The sequence below is a fragment of the Archocentrus centrarchus genome, chromosome 2 (assembly GCF_007364275.1).
Source record: "Archocentrus centrarchus isolate MPI-CPG fArcCen1 chromosome 2, fArcCen1, whole genome shotgun sequence".
Lineage (NCBI taxonomy): Eukaryota > Metazoa > Chordata > Actinopteri > Cichliformes > Cichlidae > Archocentrus > Archocentrus centrarchus.
In genome coordinates this window covers 28822015-28840538 of record NC_044347.1, presented here as the reverse complement: position 1 = coordinate 28840538, position 18524 = coordinate 28822015, and the positions used below count along the sequence as shown (strand labels likewise).

The 18524-nt window shown below is 40.1% G+C and overlaps 1 protein-coding gene across 1 annotated transcript in view; it reads right to left on the bottom strand.

Moving 5' to 3' along the window:
• Window positions 1-16102, bottom strand: part of LOC115793840 (E3 ubiquitin-protein ligase HECW2-like) — a 60214-nt gene extending 44112 nt beyond the window's left edge. The window contains exons 1-3 of the mRNA XM_030748985.1: window positions 15570-16102; window positions 8080-9388; window positions 1163-1270 (exon numbers count right to left, since the gene is read on the bottom strand). Of these exons, the coding sequence (XP_030604845.1) occupies window positions 1163-1270; window positions 8080-8521 (550 nt within the window). The 5' untranslated portion in view covers window positions 8522-9388; window positions 15570-16102. The remainder of the gene's footprint in view (window positions 1-1162; window positions 1271-8079; window positions 9389-15569) is intronic.
• Window positions 16103-18524: the final 2422 nt, after the last annotated feature.

Sequence of the window (18524 nt, the reverse complement as noted above, 5' to 3'; positions counted from 1 at the left end):
ACGCAGTTTGTCCCTTTGATAAACTCCCCATCACAGAATGGCTTACAAGATTACAGAGGCACTGGCAGCAATGCACTTAATGAAAGGAAGTATGACAGGAAATGATTTGTTCATGGAAGTGACTGAATACTTGGATAGGCTGGGGCTGAAATTGGACAACCTGGCAAGTGTTACAAGTGATGACTGTCCAAATCTGATAAGGAAAAATATAATTTGAAGTGGATGCAAGATAAAGTTACTAAAATGAACCCAGAACTGAAATTGGTATTTTTGCGTGTACTGTACACTAAGAGGTGTTGTGTAAAAAATTAAGTGCTAAAAGTTCATACAATTGAATTTTATTTATATAACGCCAATTCAGAAGTGTCCTCAGGGCCCTGTATACTGTAAGATAAAGACCCTACATTTGTCATGGTCCTGAGCCTTTGTATTGCTGTGTTTATTGTTTGCCTTGTCTTTCCCTATGTTTCCCATGTTTTGTCAAGTCTCTGAATTGTCATTTCTTGTTTTACTGTTTTCCTGTTCACTTTTTTACTTGTGTGCTTTGTATTCAGTTTTGCTTCCTTTGTGTAGTCAGTTAGATTCAGTTCAGCTGTGCTTCGTGGTGTATCCTATCTCCCTGATTACTTTGTATGTGTAAATATTGTCTGCGCATTTCTTGTCTCTCAGTTCCTTTTTCCAGTTTGTACCTGCACTGTTCTATGTACACTTTGGTTTATTCTTGCAGTAAGCAGCAATAAAGAGCTTATGTTCACTTCACAAGTCCTTCATTTGGGTCCACACTCTGCCTGCCACACAACCAAATATGACAACAATATTACAAAGACACAATTATGTTGTTGTCATTATTCTTGTAACTAAAATAGTTAACTTCATCAGGGCAATAGCACTGAATGTCATCAGTTAGTCACATTATGAAACAAACTTTACTGTAGTTTGTAAACAAAGACTTTTCATTCTCAATAACGTAGTCTCTGTGCCAAAACTGAGATAAGTATGTACACCATTCTTATCTCAGATATTATGGTGGCAATTAGGGCTTTTTTCACACTCATCAAAGCTATGTCACATTTACAGGGTGTGGAGAACTTGTCACAGAAACCAAAATATAACATTGTGTGGAAAATTTGTCTAATTTAATTTAAGAACACAAGACACTCACACTCCATAAAGTAGGGTCCCGGCTCCAGTCTCCACACAATCTGCCCTCTCTGGGTGCCGTTCACTCCACGGTTCTTGGAATCCCACACATTGGCCACACACGTCTCATCTGTGAGACATACAAGCATATTTACATAATATGTATTTCTAAGAGTTTTTCTTTAGCTCTGCACAGATGCTTGCAGATGTAGTAGGATAGCAATGGTTAGTGACACAAGAGTGCACTAACCATTAGTAATGCAACCATTGCATTACAAAACAGAGAAAACAGCTCTTCTAGCAAAGTAACTGTGTTAACACACAGCTGCTGCTGCTTGCCTCACTTAGTACACTGGTCAACAAAAAAAAACTTTTTTTCTGTTGCCTGAAGAAAAAGAACTGATTTTTACTAATTTGGGTATGCTGATTCCAAATATGCAAACAGAATTTCTCTAGCACGTCAGGATCTTGAGTGATGTAACTATGCCAATAAATGCCAATCGCCAAATTCAACATCAAAGATTTTATTAGAAAAGTATACCATAAACATACAACTGGTATGCAACTGGTATACAACTCATATGAGGAATCTCAAACTAATACAGTTCACAATTAGTCTGCCTAAACAGTTCAAAATTCTGACAAACACTTGCTTTTGCACTTGTGCTTCACAGAAGTTTGGCGCTGCAGAAACCAGTAGTAGTCACACATCATGTTTGAATTATAGCGCCCCTGGCACCTGGTCTCCATCTCAGAGATATCTTGATGGAACCTTTCTGCATGCTCATCGCTCATATCACCCAAATTGGGTGGAAAGAAGTCAAGATGAGAGTGAAGGACATGAATCTTAAGTGATTTTCTGCAACCCATGCTTTTGAATGATATGAGCATGTCAACTAGATCTTCATAGTTTTTGGCTTTGTGGTTGCCCAAGAAATTCTGCACCACCTGAACAAACGAACAAAACACACACACACACACACACACACACACACACACACACACACACACACACACACACACACACACACACACACACACACACACACACACACACACACACACACACACACACACACATATATGGTTCTAGCCATCTATCCCAATCCAATATAATTTTTTAACTGGCAAACTGGTCCTATTAAAAAAACCAACTGAAGGTTAAACAAGTTACAGTAATCTGAAAGTTACATAATATTTTTCAGAAACAAACAAACAAAAAACAGCTCATAATGGCTTAAGAGTATTTTAAGTTATTTAGGACAAGAAATTAACCCAAGAATCTGAATTACTGCTAAGAAAAAACCTTGATAACCCTGCTATGTTACTGTTAGCCTTTATTACTTTTACTACTATGTGCACACACATGCACACACACAGGTTAGACAGGACTATGAAAGCAGCCAGGCTGGAAATTCTGGAAAATCAGTAGAAATTCTCCCCAGATGCATAGATCAATACTAGCAAAGCAATCAGAGGGCTTGGATGGATGGAGTGCTCACCGTTCACTGGTTTGCTTAGGCTTTCTTTGTTGGATAAAAAAAAACCTGTCACTCTCAAACAAAACATTAGTCACCTGTGGTTTAAATATTGGGAAAACTGAAAAGTATTTGACTTACTGCTGAAACCTCCTCTTTCACAACAGATGTTTATGAGAGATGTGAGTTTGCGAGCCCTGAAAGATGTCAGCTGACACTTAAAAAAGAAAGCTGCAAAAGCAACACAGACTTTTTTTTTTTTTTTAACCAAGCTTCAGATATATCCATGCAGCAGTAATAGTTACATGGACTGGTTCTTATGCAGTGCTTTTCTACTGTACAAAGCACCAGAGCTGGGAAGTAATGAAGTACAAATACTTCGTTACTGTACTTAAGTAGATTTTTCGGGTATATGTACTTTACTTGAGTATTTGATTTTCTGAAAATTTTTTGCTTTTACTCCCTACATTTTTACACAAATATCTCTACTTTCTACTCCTTATATTTTCAAAACATGCTATTTTTTCTAGTCACTGCGTGCCTTCAAACATCAAACCGATCTGAGCATGAATGGAGTAAGAATAACACATTAAGGGACAATCAGACTGGCATACCCACCCTGGGGTTTATCGCATACAAAAACATGAAAGCGTTAAAACCATTTATGTATCATTTAAAGCACTGTGCTCAAGGGTTAAAGTGGGACAGACCGAGTGCAGGCATCCCTAAGTTGTGGTCATGGAACGTCTGCTAGCACTACAGATTGGGAGCAAAAATAAAAGGATTCAATTCAAATGCAACCTTTCTAAATGCTCAACAAATATCAGCAAACACACAAAGTGTCTGCAGATTTTCACAGTGTGACTGCTAGCTAAAATAACAGCTGCTGTATTTCCAGAGAGAGAAAAGAGCAAGAGAGAAGTTCACTCAGAGATGGAGAAAGATGTAAAAGAGCGGACAGGAGAGGAAGAAGAGAGGTTAGATTTAAAGGTAGGGACTGCTCAGTAACATCTGATAAACCTGAAATTTAAAGTGTTTCACAATATGAAAAAACATCAACTTCACATCATATACAGATCCAAGATGATGTGAAGTTGTTGTTTTTTCATATTGTGAAACATCTTGCAAAACAAACTGAGGTAGACTAACTTTGTGTTATTCAAAATGTTTAATAAACATAATATAATAAACAGGTTAGTTTGCTGTACTGTAAAGATCTGTGCTGGACTGGTGGACATGGCTATGGTGTCCATGCTCATTGTTAGGTTACATCAAGTGTAGCAGAGATTAGTTTGAATTGATGCTTAGATTCATTCACTGAATTCTACCTTCATACCAACTACGAACTGTCAATATAAAATATTAACAATGAATGACAATATAAACAGTATACTGTCACTATTGTGTGGAAATCAGCCAACATAGCTCATGAAATATTGGGTTACATCTTGTTGAATTCAGTTGTGTAAATCCACACAGAACAGCAGCAGCGCAGGCTGATCACAGCCTGACACAAAGAAAATCTACTGGAGCTCACAATAGCCATTATTGTGAGCTGTGATTCTTTACCCCAGGCTGAGGCACTACAACCTGCTGAATCCCAGTGTAACCCCTGACTGTACATTTTCCTGTTCAGGTGAGGCAGAGTCACCCTTTACAATGTAGGTAAGAGCAAATAGAACTTTTTTAAAAACTTTCTTTCTTTTTCTCTACTCATGTTCTACATAACAGTGTTCAAGCTGAGTGCATTCAACAGAAATGGAATTTAGACTGAAACAGAGTTTGTATACTCGTAATAATATTGTTTTATTATTACATTAATATAGCACAAAGTTTAGTTAGCTTTGCACAAAAATAGCTGGTAGAAACATCCTGCAAAGAGCTGCTTTTACATTTCAGAGCCTGTACTTTTTCACTTTTACTTGCTTAAAGAAGTTGAACCAGTACTTTAACTTTTGCTAGAGTATTTTTTAACACAAGTATCTGTACTTCTACTTAAGTAGAGAATATCTGTACTTTTGCCACCTCTGCAAAGCACTTTATACAGCACGTCTCATTCACCCATTCACACAAGCAATTTCTGCATGCAAGTGCTTTATATCTAACATTCACACACACAATCACTCTCTGATTAATGCATCAGGAGCAATTCAAGGTTCAGTATCTTGCCCAAAGATACTTTGGTGTACAGACTGGAGCAGTCAGGGATTGAACCACCAACCATCTGATTAGTAGATGACCTACTTCCTGAGCTACAGCCACCCAATATTTAGGTAGTCAAGACCAATTACGCCCCACCACCAAAACAAAAAAACAAAACAAAACAAAACAAAAAATCAAAAAACAATAAGCCATGGGGCGTTTATCATAGACTGTTTGGTGGACTCTGCTGCACATATGTGCTCTGAGCAGAGTAGCTACCTACACTCTACTCCTAGCGAGTTAGTAGTCAGTAGTTTTACATCCTCACTGCATACAACCTGGATACTGTGGCTCCTCTAAAAAAAACAAATCAAATCAGAAGTGCCTGACTCTGTGGTATAACTCACAAACGTGCAGCTTAAAGCAGATAACCTGAACTCCTCCCACACCCAAGGTTTTGCTTTGGCCACTGCCTGAAAGCCTTCAGCTGATCCAAAATGCTGCAGTTAGAGTATTAACAGGGACTAGAAAGAGAGGGCATTTTTCTCTTATATTGGCTTCTCTTCATTGGCTCCCTGCTGGAAGAATTTAATTTACAATTCTTCTCAAATACAAGGTCTTGAATTATCAGGCCCCACCTTATCTTAAAGACCTCATAGTACTGTATCACCCCCAATAGAGCACTTTTCTTTCAGACTGCTGGCTTACTTGTGGTTCCTGGAGTATTCAAAGGTAGAATGGGAGGCCTTCAGCTTTCAGGCTGCTTTTTTGTGTAACCAGCTCTCAGTTTGGATTGGAGAGAGAGAGACACCCTCTTGACAAAGCTTATAGTTAGGGCTGGATCATTCACCTCTTTTTATTCTGTTTATACACCACTCTGCATCTACTCATTAGTTATTATTAATATCTAGCCATCTTCCGCAACATGTCTTTTGTCCTGTCTCCCTCTCCTCAGCCCCAACCATCCCAGGCTGAAACATAAATCAATTTTATATATATATATATATATATATATATATATATATATATATATATATATATATATATATATATATATATATATATATATATATATATATATATACACACACACACACACACACATATATACACATATGTATATATATATATATATATATAGCATTGAAACAGACACCTCAAAGCGCACACAGAATTGAATGATTCTAGAGAAGTTAGAATTAGTGTTAGACTATTCAAAGAGTTGCTGTGGGGTCAGGATATGAGCACTACCAATTTGCTGAAAACTGTATCTGGCTGAGAACTGTTTAATTATTCATCCAGTTTCATCAATCCAGCATTAGTACCCTAGATGTTTAATCTTTTTTCTGTTTAATTCACTGATGAGAACATTGTTTTAATAGTTATAGTTTTAATTTCTTGTTTTATCGATTCTGCCACAGCTCTTGTGGCACATTTCCTTTTGAAAACACCTATTGTACAAATATCCATGATGCTTTGGGTTGGGTATTGACCATTTAAATTTTATTCCCATCTAGACTAACTGTATCCTAAAGCTAAACTTCACTTTATTTTCATGACTTCATGACCACTGAGACTGGGCATGTTTCTCGCAACATCAAAATACATCTTTCTACATGTTGTATACAGTGGCCACTTCTTCAACATTATCATGACTTTATTCTTTGAGTAAACAGAATTTTAACATTTGACCAGTATTAAAAAAGGACTATATTTGAAAATTATTTTTACCCAAAACGAATTACTATTAGAAGACAAGCCATCAAAAAGGTAAAAATACTGTCGGCCACCAGTGCTGCCCCTCAGCCTCCTGGCAGTAGAATCTTTAGGTGGCACAAAACCCCTAGCACCACAAGTTCTAGAATACATAATTACCAGCTCTCAGTAGATCTTAATAGGGTGGGGCCTCATGTGGGCCTCAGTGACTTTATTCACCATATCAATCAAAAGCAGCACGGTGGCGCGGTGGTTAGCACTGCTGCCTCACAGTAAGAATACCATCTGGAAGGCCTGGGTTCGATTCCACCTTGGCCCAGGCCTCTCCCTCTCTCTGTGTTAGGCTGGCGACCTGTTCAGGGTGTACCCTGCCTCTTGCCCTATGACAGCTGGGATAGGCTCCAGCCCCCCCGCGACCCTGAACAGGATGAGCGGAAGTGAATGGATGGATGGAATAATAATGGTCATACAATAATAATGTCATCACTTTCTCCGATTGGCATTATGAACTAAGTCAGCCAAGATTTTTAGTAGATGCATCTGTGGCATCAATTTGAAAATCCTTGATTACATCTTTCTCCAGCTATCATGTTCATAAGAAAACTTTACCTATGACTTGACCTTGAGGTCAAGATTCAAACTCGTGAGATTTAAAGTAGATGGATCTATAGCATGAATTTGAACATCCATTGTTCTTAAGATTTTCAGAAAACTTGACCTCTGACTTTGAGGGGCACTTATTGTACTACCCTCACATTACCTCTGTGTCTTGGGGGGTGGGGGTGACCAGTAGCTAACAAGGTAATTTAGCATCTCTGCCCTGCTCCTTACTGATTTTGAGGAAGGGAACACTGCAGTGTCAGCAGCATTAGGGGTGGATTTGGCTCAGGTGGTACAGAAGGCCATCTACTAATTGAAAGGTTGGTGGCTTGCTCCTTGGGTTCCCCAGTCTATGCCAAAGCATCCTTGGGCAAGATACTGAACCCTGAGTTGCTCCCGATGCATTAATTGAAGTGTGAATGTATATGAACGTTAGATAGACAGCACTTAGGCATAGAAAACCTGTTTGTATGAATTGGTGAATGAGACATGAGTGCTCGAATAGAAAAGCGCTATACAAAAACCAGTCCAAGTTAAACTCATTATGTGAGTTTATATGTTTACCAGACTCAAAAGTCATCCTAAAATTCACTCTACAGTACAGTTCCACTGTATATTCCTGTGTTTGAGCTTTAAAAAGATTATTACTTTGAAATATATTAGTTAATTTACTGAGTGTTTATCCTAAAGCTTGCAAACTCTGCAAACTGCTGCTGTTATTTTAGCCAATGAAACAGATAGTAGCTGATTAAAAATGAGAGCCTTTTGCCTATCAAATCTTTCAAAAGAAATCTCCCATGCTATCAAAGTAACTTACAAACTGCCTGTATGTCATGCCAGAGAGAAAAGCCAAAAGGTTTTTCTGTAGCTATGGGGGCCGGGTCTATCAGGTCACCTTGAATTGCTGCTAGTCTGAAGTAACTTCAACTTTGTTTTAGTGGTACATGCAAGGGTACTTTAACAAAAAGAATAATAAAAATCTGCATATTAATTGGGGACAAACCATTAGTTGAATTAGTTTTTCCATGCTTCAGCAGGTGAATTTTCTCACCAATATGATATAAGCCAATCCAGTCTGTTGCATCAACTTCCTCCTTGATGTCCCAGGAGATAACCAGGTGGCCGTGGCCCAGAGTCAGCTGGTATGTAGAAGCTGTGAGTGATGACCGACTTTCTGAAGTCACTAGGTCTGTATCACTGTTGGCCCGCTGAAGCCCCATCCCTGCTGTTTCTGGTTGATTCCCTGATGGCATTGTAGATGAGGCTGAGGTGGAGGCCCCAACTGCTTCTTGCACTGAGAAGCTGCAGAGGTTGTCAGGCCCAATCGTGTATGGTCGGGTGTGCGGAGTGCGCCGACGCACAGCCAACAGGTGCTCTCTGGCGCTACCACTAGGCGATGATGAGGATGATGGGGTTGAGGAAGAGGTGGTGGCAGTTGTTGCCATGGTAACAACAGAGGTCGTGAAGGGAGGCAGTGAGAAGCAAGGGGTAGAAGTGAACAGCTGGTGATACTGGTGCCAGTAGTGGTGAGAGTGGGACTGAGTGTGTGGATGGTGGTGGCGATGATAATGGTAGTGAATGCGGTGAGGGAAGGGGCGGAAGCAGAGGAGGCGGAAGAAGAGGATGACTGGGGGCGGGAACAAGAGGGAAGGACAGCAGCAGAAGGGCAAATGGTGGTGGGTTGAAAAGAGAACACAAGCAGGAAGGTTATGAAGTTTATGAAGAAGGTTATGAAGAGTAGTGGACACAAGAAATACGACCAGCAACTTTCAGCTTAAATGTGCAACAAATTCAAAGGTAACATGAAGAAAAGGATGAAGAGGTGGAGGGACCTCTTCATCAAAATGGAATGTTTGGTGCAGTGCAACCCAATTTTAAAACAACAGGAACTGTCTCATATTTCCATTGAAATTTTTTTAACTGCCCTGGTGTCGTTCTTTAGGACAAGGCACTTGAGAGTTTTCAGTTTCCACAAGCTATCACTGAAATGAACATAAGGGGTCAGTGGCTGAACCTTCTGTAATCAGTCATTTATATCTTGCCATGCGTCACCAGCCCATTTTAACATGATATCAATAGTTGAGCAAAACCTTGCTCAGGGGCTATTAGAAAAGTTTGTAAGTCATCCAGCGACATATTATGAAAAGAGAACAACATGGAGGTGAAGAAGGAAGGATGAAGAGCGTTCCAGAGTTCTTCCACTTATATTCCTGTGTTTATGTATATGTCCAGGGAGGAGGAGCTGATGACAGGGGCGGTCCTATGATCCACAAGGTCCACAAGGATCAGAGGTGCAAAGGGAAGTTGAAAACCTACAGGAGAGAAAAAGATAGACTAGAATAAGCAAGCTGAGTAATGGGAAAAGACAAAAGGAATGAGGAGAGGAATACTGTTTAGTATTTTGTGGTAATGTTTTGTAACACACAAAACATTACCACAAAATACTGAACATATCACTTGGCCTGTTAAACACTAAAAGGGCAACTGACACAACTCCCTCAATAAAAATCAATAAGTTTACAATCATTTCTTTGTTGTGTTAGGTCACCTTTACAGAGCCGAAATAATTCCAAAATACAAGATAATAACCTGTGCAAACGTTTTACATGATAAAAATGGTCAACAATAACTTGGAAATCGCAGATCAAAACTTCTCTACACAAGATCATTTTGTGCTAACAGGATCATAATTATAGATAAAAACAAAAGAATATTGGGTATAATCATGATCAGAAACATGATCAGTAAACAAGATAGTATCTCCATCCAGTCAGCTGACCTAGAACCATCCTCTGTTGTTATGCAATAGGCTTGGGCTGCTTGGGGGCTTCCCATGATGCACTGACCATTTCATCTTTTATCACTCTCTGTGTTTATACACCACTACATTATTTAATCATTCCCAGTTATTAAACTCTGGTTCTCATTTGTCTCTTGTCTTGTCTCTCTGAGGGGAGCAAGACAGGACAAAAGACAAGCTAAGCTGTGAAAGACAGCCAAAGATTAATAATAACTAATGATTAAATGCCGAGTGGAGTATAAACAGAGTGAAAAAACATGAAAGAAAAACAAGTATTCACTGTATCAGCAGCCTAGGTCTATAGGGTAGTTCAGGGTCACCTGATCCAGCCCTAACTATAAGCCTTATCAAAAAGCTAAGTTTTAAGCTTAATCTTAAAAACAGAGCAGGTGTCTGTCTCCCAAATCCAAACTAGGAGCAGGTTCCACAGATGAGGGTCTCTCCCCACTGCCCTTATGGGAGCTTGTTCTCCAAGCTTGGGGCCTCTACCAGAGGCCTGGGAGCTTGAGGTTCCGCAGTGTCTTAGCTGCTCGTAGGACTGCGCTCTTCTGGACAGAGATCTCGGATATGTCTTTCCTGGGGGGGTCACCTCCCCAAGTGTACCCATTACCATGGGGCATCACATAGGCTAAATTAAGATGTAAAGCAAAAGCTAAAACATTAGCCTTATTAAATCATAATGTAGCACTACAACAGGGAGGCAAATAAATTTGGCATATTCTTCTCCATTGTTGCGTTGTGGTGGTACACTTTTCTGATAACAGGCACAAGGACAGCATAAGTAAATTATAAATTGATAAATTGTGTCCATGTTAATTTGAAGAGTTTCTGCTTAATTCAAAGTTAATGGCCAAAAAAATGTAATAGCTAAAAAAAAAAAAAAAAGAAGAAACAAAACAAAAAAACCCAAACCTCTTAGACAGCACCACTCACACACTCATTCCTTAAATAGCTGTAGCATTATTGGAGAACAATGAGGCCCAGAGGGAACAACTTCCTGTTCCCAACACAACCTGACATTCCTTCATGTGCATATTTGTTTTTCAGTGCAGTGTTGTGCTTCTAATCTTGTGCAGAGCAAAGTGGCTGATTCAGTGTGATGGACCTGATGGCACTCATACAAAATTCAGACTACACTATCAATCCGATAATCCCCCAATCTGCAAGATGAGGAGTGTCAGGACTGAAACTACAAATACAAAAAACGCTTTCATTTAATGTAATGCGCTGCTTTCTAAACTTTGTCATATCATCTAACAACTACCTCATTATGTCCATGATATTCATCAGTAGGGACTCAACATGCCCTTCCAATAAGCAAAAGAGATGCAACTAAAAACTAGAAAGATAGATTCTTGACAGTCATGTACATGTTTGCATGCACACTGAAATACATTTTAAATAAATATTGTCCTTCCTACTAAATGTGACTTAAGACGTTTTTCCTAAAAGCAAAGTTATAGATAGCTAATAAACTCATAAATTATTCAAATTCAACCCCTATTGGGCACTCAGAGACTGGATTTGTAGTTTATCAGATTCTCTAAACTTGCCTAAAAAAAACATATTCTCTAGCCATAAATATTTCCACACTGTAAAACCTAACAGTATATCTTAAAAGAAGTAAGTTAATTTAACCTCCATCCATCCATCCATCCATCCATTCGCTTCCGCACATCCTGTTAAGGGTCGCGGGGGGGCTGGAGCCTATCCCAGCTGTCATAGGGCGAGAGGCAGGGTACACCCTGAACAGGTCGCCAGCCTGTTGCAGGGCCAACACGGAGTGACAGACAACCTTTCACACTCACATTCACGCACTCAGTCACACCTATGGGCAATTTAGATTAGCCAATTAACCTAACCCCAGTAAGTGCATGTCTTTGGAATGTGGGAGGAAACCGGAGTACCCGGAGGAAACCCACGCAAGCACGGGGAGAACATGCAAACTCCACACAGAGAGAGGGAGAGGCCTGGGCCAAGGTGGAATCGAACCCAGGCCTTCCAGATGGTATTCTAACTGTGAGGCAGCAGTGCTAACCACTGCGCCACCGTGCTGCCCGTTAATTTAACCTAATCTGCTGAAAAAGTTGGAGCCACACATTCCCATAAATTAAATATAATTAAAAATAAATTGTTGAAGTTCTAACTCAGTTGTTTTGAGTACATTTACCCTACACCCCCTCTATTTTTAAGGCTTATTCTTATTCTTATTATTAGGCTTAAAACTTTCCTTTTTGATCAAGCTTATAGGTAGGGCTGGATCAGGTGACCCTGAACCACCCTAGGCCTAGGCTGCTGGGGGGGGTTTCTTTTTCTTTTCATTCACCTTATTTGTCCCCTCTGCATTTAAGCATTAATTGTCATTAATCTCTGGCTCTCTTCCACAGCATGTCTTTTTTTTCTCTCCCCTCAGCCCCAACTGGTCACAGCAGATGACCCCCCCTCCCTGAGCCTGGTTCTGCTGGAGGTTTTTTCCTGTTAAAAGGGAGTTTTTCCTTCCCACTGTCACCAAATGCTTGCTCATAAGGGGTCTGCATTTTGACATTGAATAAAGGTCCACTGATGGTCTTTTCTTGACATCTAGCGTTAATGAATAATAGTTGCTGAATGTCACAAGAATAACCTCGCTGTATGCTGAACAAGCTTCTTGAATGATCATTTGATTGTTTCAACATTAACCTGTTAGCAAATATAACAAAATTAAATGACATTACATACAACACTCTTGTTCACGCCAAAAGTACAAAAAAAAAATAGACTCAAAGCACTTTACCCTCTCGCTCTTAATTACATTTATTATTGTACTGAGCTAGCCATCTCAGATACTACCCAACTGTCAGCTGATGTTTTTTCCTGAAGTCTAGTTTTAGTTAAAAAATTGAAAGTTGTGCTGATGTTGCACACTTCACCTGGATGTGTTCATTAGCAGAGCTACGCTCACATGCTCTTTATGGATTACAGCTCAGCTTTCAATACAGTCATCCCAGATTTTCTCACTACCAAACTGTACGCCCATATATACTTATTTTATTTTTTACAATGTATATATTTTTATACATTGTTTTATTTTCAGTACATTTTTATTAGTTCTATTTTATATTTCAGAAAGTGGGACTTTCTATGGCATGGCACTGAACAGGAGTGGCCCTCCAATCTCTTTGTACATTCTGTATAATGACAATAAAGGCATTCTATTCTGAGGTTCATATCTAAAATTATAAGAGCAAATTAGAAAAGAGAATGAAAACACAGTGGTTAGTGTGTGGAGCTGCTGAGGTGGCCCCACTTCTCTGTTCACTGCTGCCTGCTCCTCAATTTTATTTCCATCTTAGACATTGAAGGCCTTGGGGGGTGGTGTGGATGGGCGCTGTTGCTCAGTGCTCATATTACACCTGTCCCTCCAATTTTAATAGCACTGTAGCTTTCACACAGCCATACATATTCTTCCCACTACATACACTCAACACATCACTCTAAACACGTTGAGTGGGAAGAGGGGGAGGGCGGGTCTTCCACACCCCAGTTTCATGCACCCTGCCTGGGGTAGGGACTGGCTAGTGGTTTGGGGCCGGGTTGGCTGCTTCCATGGGGTCTTCTGAGCTCCTAGTGGGCCGTGGATAGGCCGTGTCCCCTGGGTCCTTCCCTGTTTGCCTCTGGATCACGGGGGGCGTGGTTGCAGTTTCTTGCCCCCATTGGTGAGTATGTTCCATGACAGAGGCACATATACACATTATTTGCAAGCAACAGCAGGACTGTGTGTGTGTATGTGTATGTGCATGTGTATAGATATGTGGATGTGTGTATGTATGTATATAATTTTTTCTCTCCTTTTTTTTTTTTCTCTTTCTCACTTTTTTTCCTACCCTTTCCTTTCTACCTGTCAGGCCTAGTGTAAATAAATTAAATTAAATTAAAATACAAACATTAACAAGAGTAGCCTATTGGAAAACTTACAGAGCTATTCTTGGAAAAGCAAATATGTTTGGTACACCAGAGCATTCGGATCATATTCCGATTGCGAAAACTGCCAGACAGGCTTTAAAAAAAAAAAAAAGAAAGAAAAAGAAAAGAGAGTGAAGGGTTTTCAGATAAAAACAAGGCAGGATGCACTGTGCAGAAAGTGGTAACAAATATCAAGTCAATAGGCCTACCTGTCAAAGGTAGGCTTTACACTAGCGAATTTCACCAGTGCCAAGATTTATGCCAAAATGCAGAAAGTACTGCCATGCCTAAAGGCATGGTGACCAATGTGGCACATTCGCCACAAACTTTATAGTTTTATGATTAAGGGACCAATTAATCGATATAGAGGGTTTTCTTGGCGGTATGAGGGATGTGAGTGTGCAACATACTGGTTTAAAATTCACCTTTCTTTGCAAAAATATAACTTTTTAGAGAAATCGGATCTGAACCGGACAAACATTGGGGGAGACCCCCGACGGTGGAGAATTAAAATATCCGGACACCGGGAGCTGCGGGTTTCCGATTTTTTTAGTATACACATCTATGTTTAGCGCAGAGGGAGTCAACACGAATCGCCAATGCTTCCCCCGGTGTCGTAGCACACTGTTGGCATGCGCGAGCGGGTCTGTCCAATTACCTAATAACAACCAACAAAAATAAATAAAAGTGTTACCTCTCACGTGTGCATCACTTAAGACACAGGGTCCTGCTACACTTTACAGTCCCGCATTTAATAACTGGCCGAGCACACAAAAGGTCAAAAACAAAAAATAACATTAGTCCAGGCTGCCTAGACCACGAATATGGCTTGTTTATAATGTTATAAACAAGCCATATTCATGGCAAAATTCCCGACAAACCGTTTTACCTAATTCAAGAGTTTCTGACTCCTGTCGCTGTCTCCGTCTCCCAAACACCGTTCAGAGGGGGGCGGGGGGGGGGCGCAGTGATATGACGCTATGTTGCGCCTTCAAAATAAAAGCACGCGAGTTAAAGATTTAAAAATCAAGTATTTTTCTCCTCCGCGGTGTAATTTTTGTGTGAAACAAATGGTGTCGCCAGTATTGGGGGGGACACGTCCCCCCCGGTTCCTATGCCTATGGGCAGGTCCATCCGTAAGAATGTAGAACCTGAAGAGCTGTAATAAGACCTGGACAGAGATAAAATGATTGAAATTTGCTAGTGAAAATGAGTCACAAATTTCAGCTAAACTCAACAACAAGCACATAAATGACTTGCCACTCAACCTAGAAACAGAACCTCAGTTTATACTGCATCATATACAGATTCCGTGATCAGGCTCTGATCCTCTGTCAGGAAGTAGAGAAGGCAGACAACTCAGAACAGTCGTGTGCTCAACCAATCAGATCAACCTCAGAATAACATCTACTAATAGCGTGTATATGATAACAGATTATTAACTCCTCTCCCTTCCTTTGCTTTTAAAACCTCTTTTGCTTCTGACAGGAAAACATGATAATGCTCCAAGTCAAAGATGTGAGAGCTTTGATGTTGTTTCTATTATGGATGTCCCTGTTGCTACCAGTGGATCACAGAATGACTTCATCAGCTCGCAATAGCAACCCCGTCAGAGGCCGACTGGTGCGTGAATAATATGGGGTAATGTAGCTGCGTTAGCGTGGTTAGAAAACGTAAAAAGCCTGCTGATAACAGATCAGGTTCTTCTCATTAAAAATACACCTCTGTACAAAAACAATAGCCTCACGTACCTTTACATAAAGAAAGAAAGAGACCACCCTCTGCACGGCGAAAAAAAGTCTCGAACAAGCCGCTCAATCAAGGACAAACGGATCTCCACACGGCCCAGATACATCCCATCTCAGCTTCCGAGCGGTGTCCGCCGTTCCAGAAGCCAGGCGTATCCCTGCTGCCTCCTCTACTCTAACAAGAGGATTAAAGAAAAATCTCCTCTTAAAATACTTGATTCTTAAGATTCCCGTTTTTAAATCATTGTTGCACCCTCATTCTTTCACCTGCGTCGTCGGCTTATTCGTGATTTTGCCAGGCTGATTAAAAAAAAAACGCGAGTTTAAATCTTATTTATTTGGCTAGACCACTTCACATCCCACCTCCACGTTTCCTCTACTCTCTACTCTTCATCCTCGGTCTGTAGATAAACTATTCACACAGAGGTGAAATAAAGCAAACAGCACTTTGAACATAAAAGTATATTCCTATGCAAAGTCATGCTCGGGAACTTTTGTTTGTAACAAAGCCAGAGCTTACTGTGGAAAACCGTACAGCACGTTCAGCGTCGAAATAACTGATTTGCCACCTCCCACCTCAACCCCCTCCTTACGCCAAAGGTTTCCAAAAGTGAGGGTCGGGGACCTTCAGGGATCGCTTCAAAGCATTTCACATTACCATGTGAATCCCAGGATTCAAATTAATATCACCAAGTGGGCTGGGCTGTGGACCGTTTTTTTCTTTCTTTCTTTCTTTTCTTAAATGGCACATCAGGGAGCCTGGCAATATCTGCTAGCTGCAGATATCAGATGCTTTAAAAAAAAAAAAAAAAGACAAGATGTTTAAAAAAATAAGCGTATGCTATCAGCACACCCTTGTAATACACAACAGCAGCAGCTGGGTTATCCACCATTACAGTAGGATATTTAGGTGCCATAAAAATATGAGATTAGGATACTCAGGATATAACTATATTATGAGATGAGATAGCATGTATTCCCACAATTGGGAAATTCACATTGTTGCAGCAGCAGAGTGGACACTGCAGGAATAAATAGATGCAGCATAAATTAATAACAATAATGCTATTAAAAAAGAAGAAAAATGTACACTATACAAGGTAGAAGAAATATAATTTAAATAAAATTGATACAATAATACAGTTAGGCATTAAAATGTAATGTACTGAACATACAGACCCACTGTGTGACAGCAACTGGAAGGCCTCTGAAACCTCTCTTTTGCACACCGTGGTTGCAGCAGTCTGGCAGTGAAGGAGCTGCTCAGTTCTGTGGTCAGCATGGGGTGGGAGGTATTATCAAATAGGGACAACAGCCACCATTCTCCTCTCACTCACTACCACCGCTGGGTCAAAAGGGCATCCCAGAATAGCATACCACACCACAAAAGATTATAGGATCCTAACTTCTGTTTGTGTTTATCTGTAACCTACAGTATGAGCACTGGGTACTGTGTGATGGCAGAGCAGGACAGATGGAGCAGCACAAAAAATGCAGGTCTGGAGTGCTGAAGGGAGGACCATAGTGAGAATAAAACGTGTAAGAATGAATGTTTAAAAAAATTAACAATAAGGAAACATCCTGAATGCACAAGATTGTCATATTATGAAAGTCATAACAGATGTTCTACTATGTTCTACTAATTACATTTAAAATCTTACTGAAAATGCATTATATAATGTATAAATATTTTAAGTAACCATATTGCTGTGATGATCCATGATGCACCACAGGAGTACTGTCTGGTAATGACAGTTTAAAAGTGGAGAAGGATTAAACATACACATGTGTTGCTGTAAGCATGTGCAACTCCACACTTGGAGTGACTGCCATCTCATCAATGTACAACACACACTCCTTTTCAAGGTCAATTTCTGAACCTTCAGGTTTAGAAAGTCAAAGACCTCAGTTAACACACTAGATTTAAATTTGATACGCTGCATGCTGCTTTGCAGTTTGTTTTTTAACTCAGGAAGAGGTATTTGCAGTTGCTGGACTGTCTTATATCCTGTTGGACCAGCAATAAAGCAAATTTTCTAGACCTTCTCAATCATGTTGTTACTCCATTTCATACTTTTGGTGTTAAGTCAGCCTAATGCCTTCATTTGGTCTTTTAAAAGGTTTTCTGTAACTTTTGGTCCTTAATATTCATTGTTTACTTTAGAGCTGTGTTTTCTTTCCTTAGTGCTGCCTTTGCATTTTAAGTATAATTTGTTTTTGTTTCTTTCATTTTTTTTCAAGAGAATCGAATGACTGTCTGCTGGGTCCCTGGTACACTTACTCTGTCCTCCCTTGCTGGTACAATGTTATGCAAAAGTTTGGGCACCCCTGATAATTTTCATGATTTTCCTTTAAACAAAAGGCAGGTGCATAAGCTTGGGCACCTTTGTCGTTTTATTGATTTGAATCCCTTTAGCACTAATTAGCACTAACAAAATTTGTTTTGTAAGTTCATTGACCCTTGACCTACATATACAGGTGAATCCAATTATGAGAAAGGGATAAGGTGGCCAACTGCAAGTGCTCCTCCTCTTTGCATCTTCTCTGAAGAGTGGCAACATGGGAGCCTCAAAACAACTCTCAAATGACCTGCAAACAAAGATTGTTCAACATCACGGTTTAGGGGAAGGATCCAAAAAGCTGTCACAGAGATTTCAGCTGTCAGTTTCCACTGTGAGGAACATAGTGAGGAAATGGAGGACAACAAGTACAGTTCCAGTTAAGGCCCGAAGTGGCAGGTCAAGAAAAATCTCAGATAGGCAGAGGCGAAGGATGGTGAGAACAGTCATAGTCAACCCACAGAGCAGCTCCAAAGACCTACAACATCATCTTGCTGCAGATGGTGTCACTGTACATCGTTCAACTATTCAGCACACTTTGCACAAGGAGAGGCTGTATGGGAGAGTAATGCAGAAGAAGCCTTTTCTGCACACACACCACAAACAGAGTCGCTTGAGG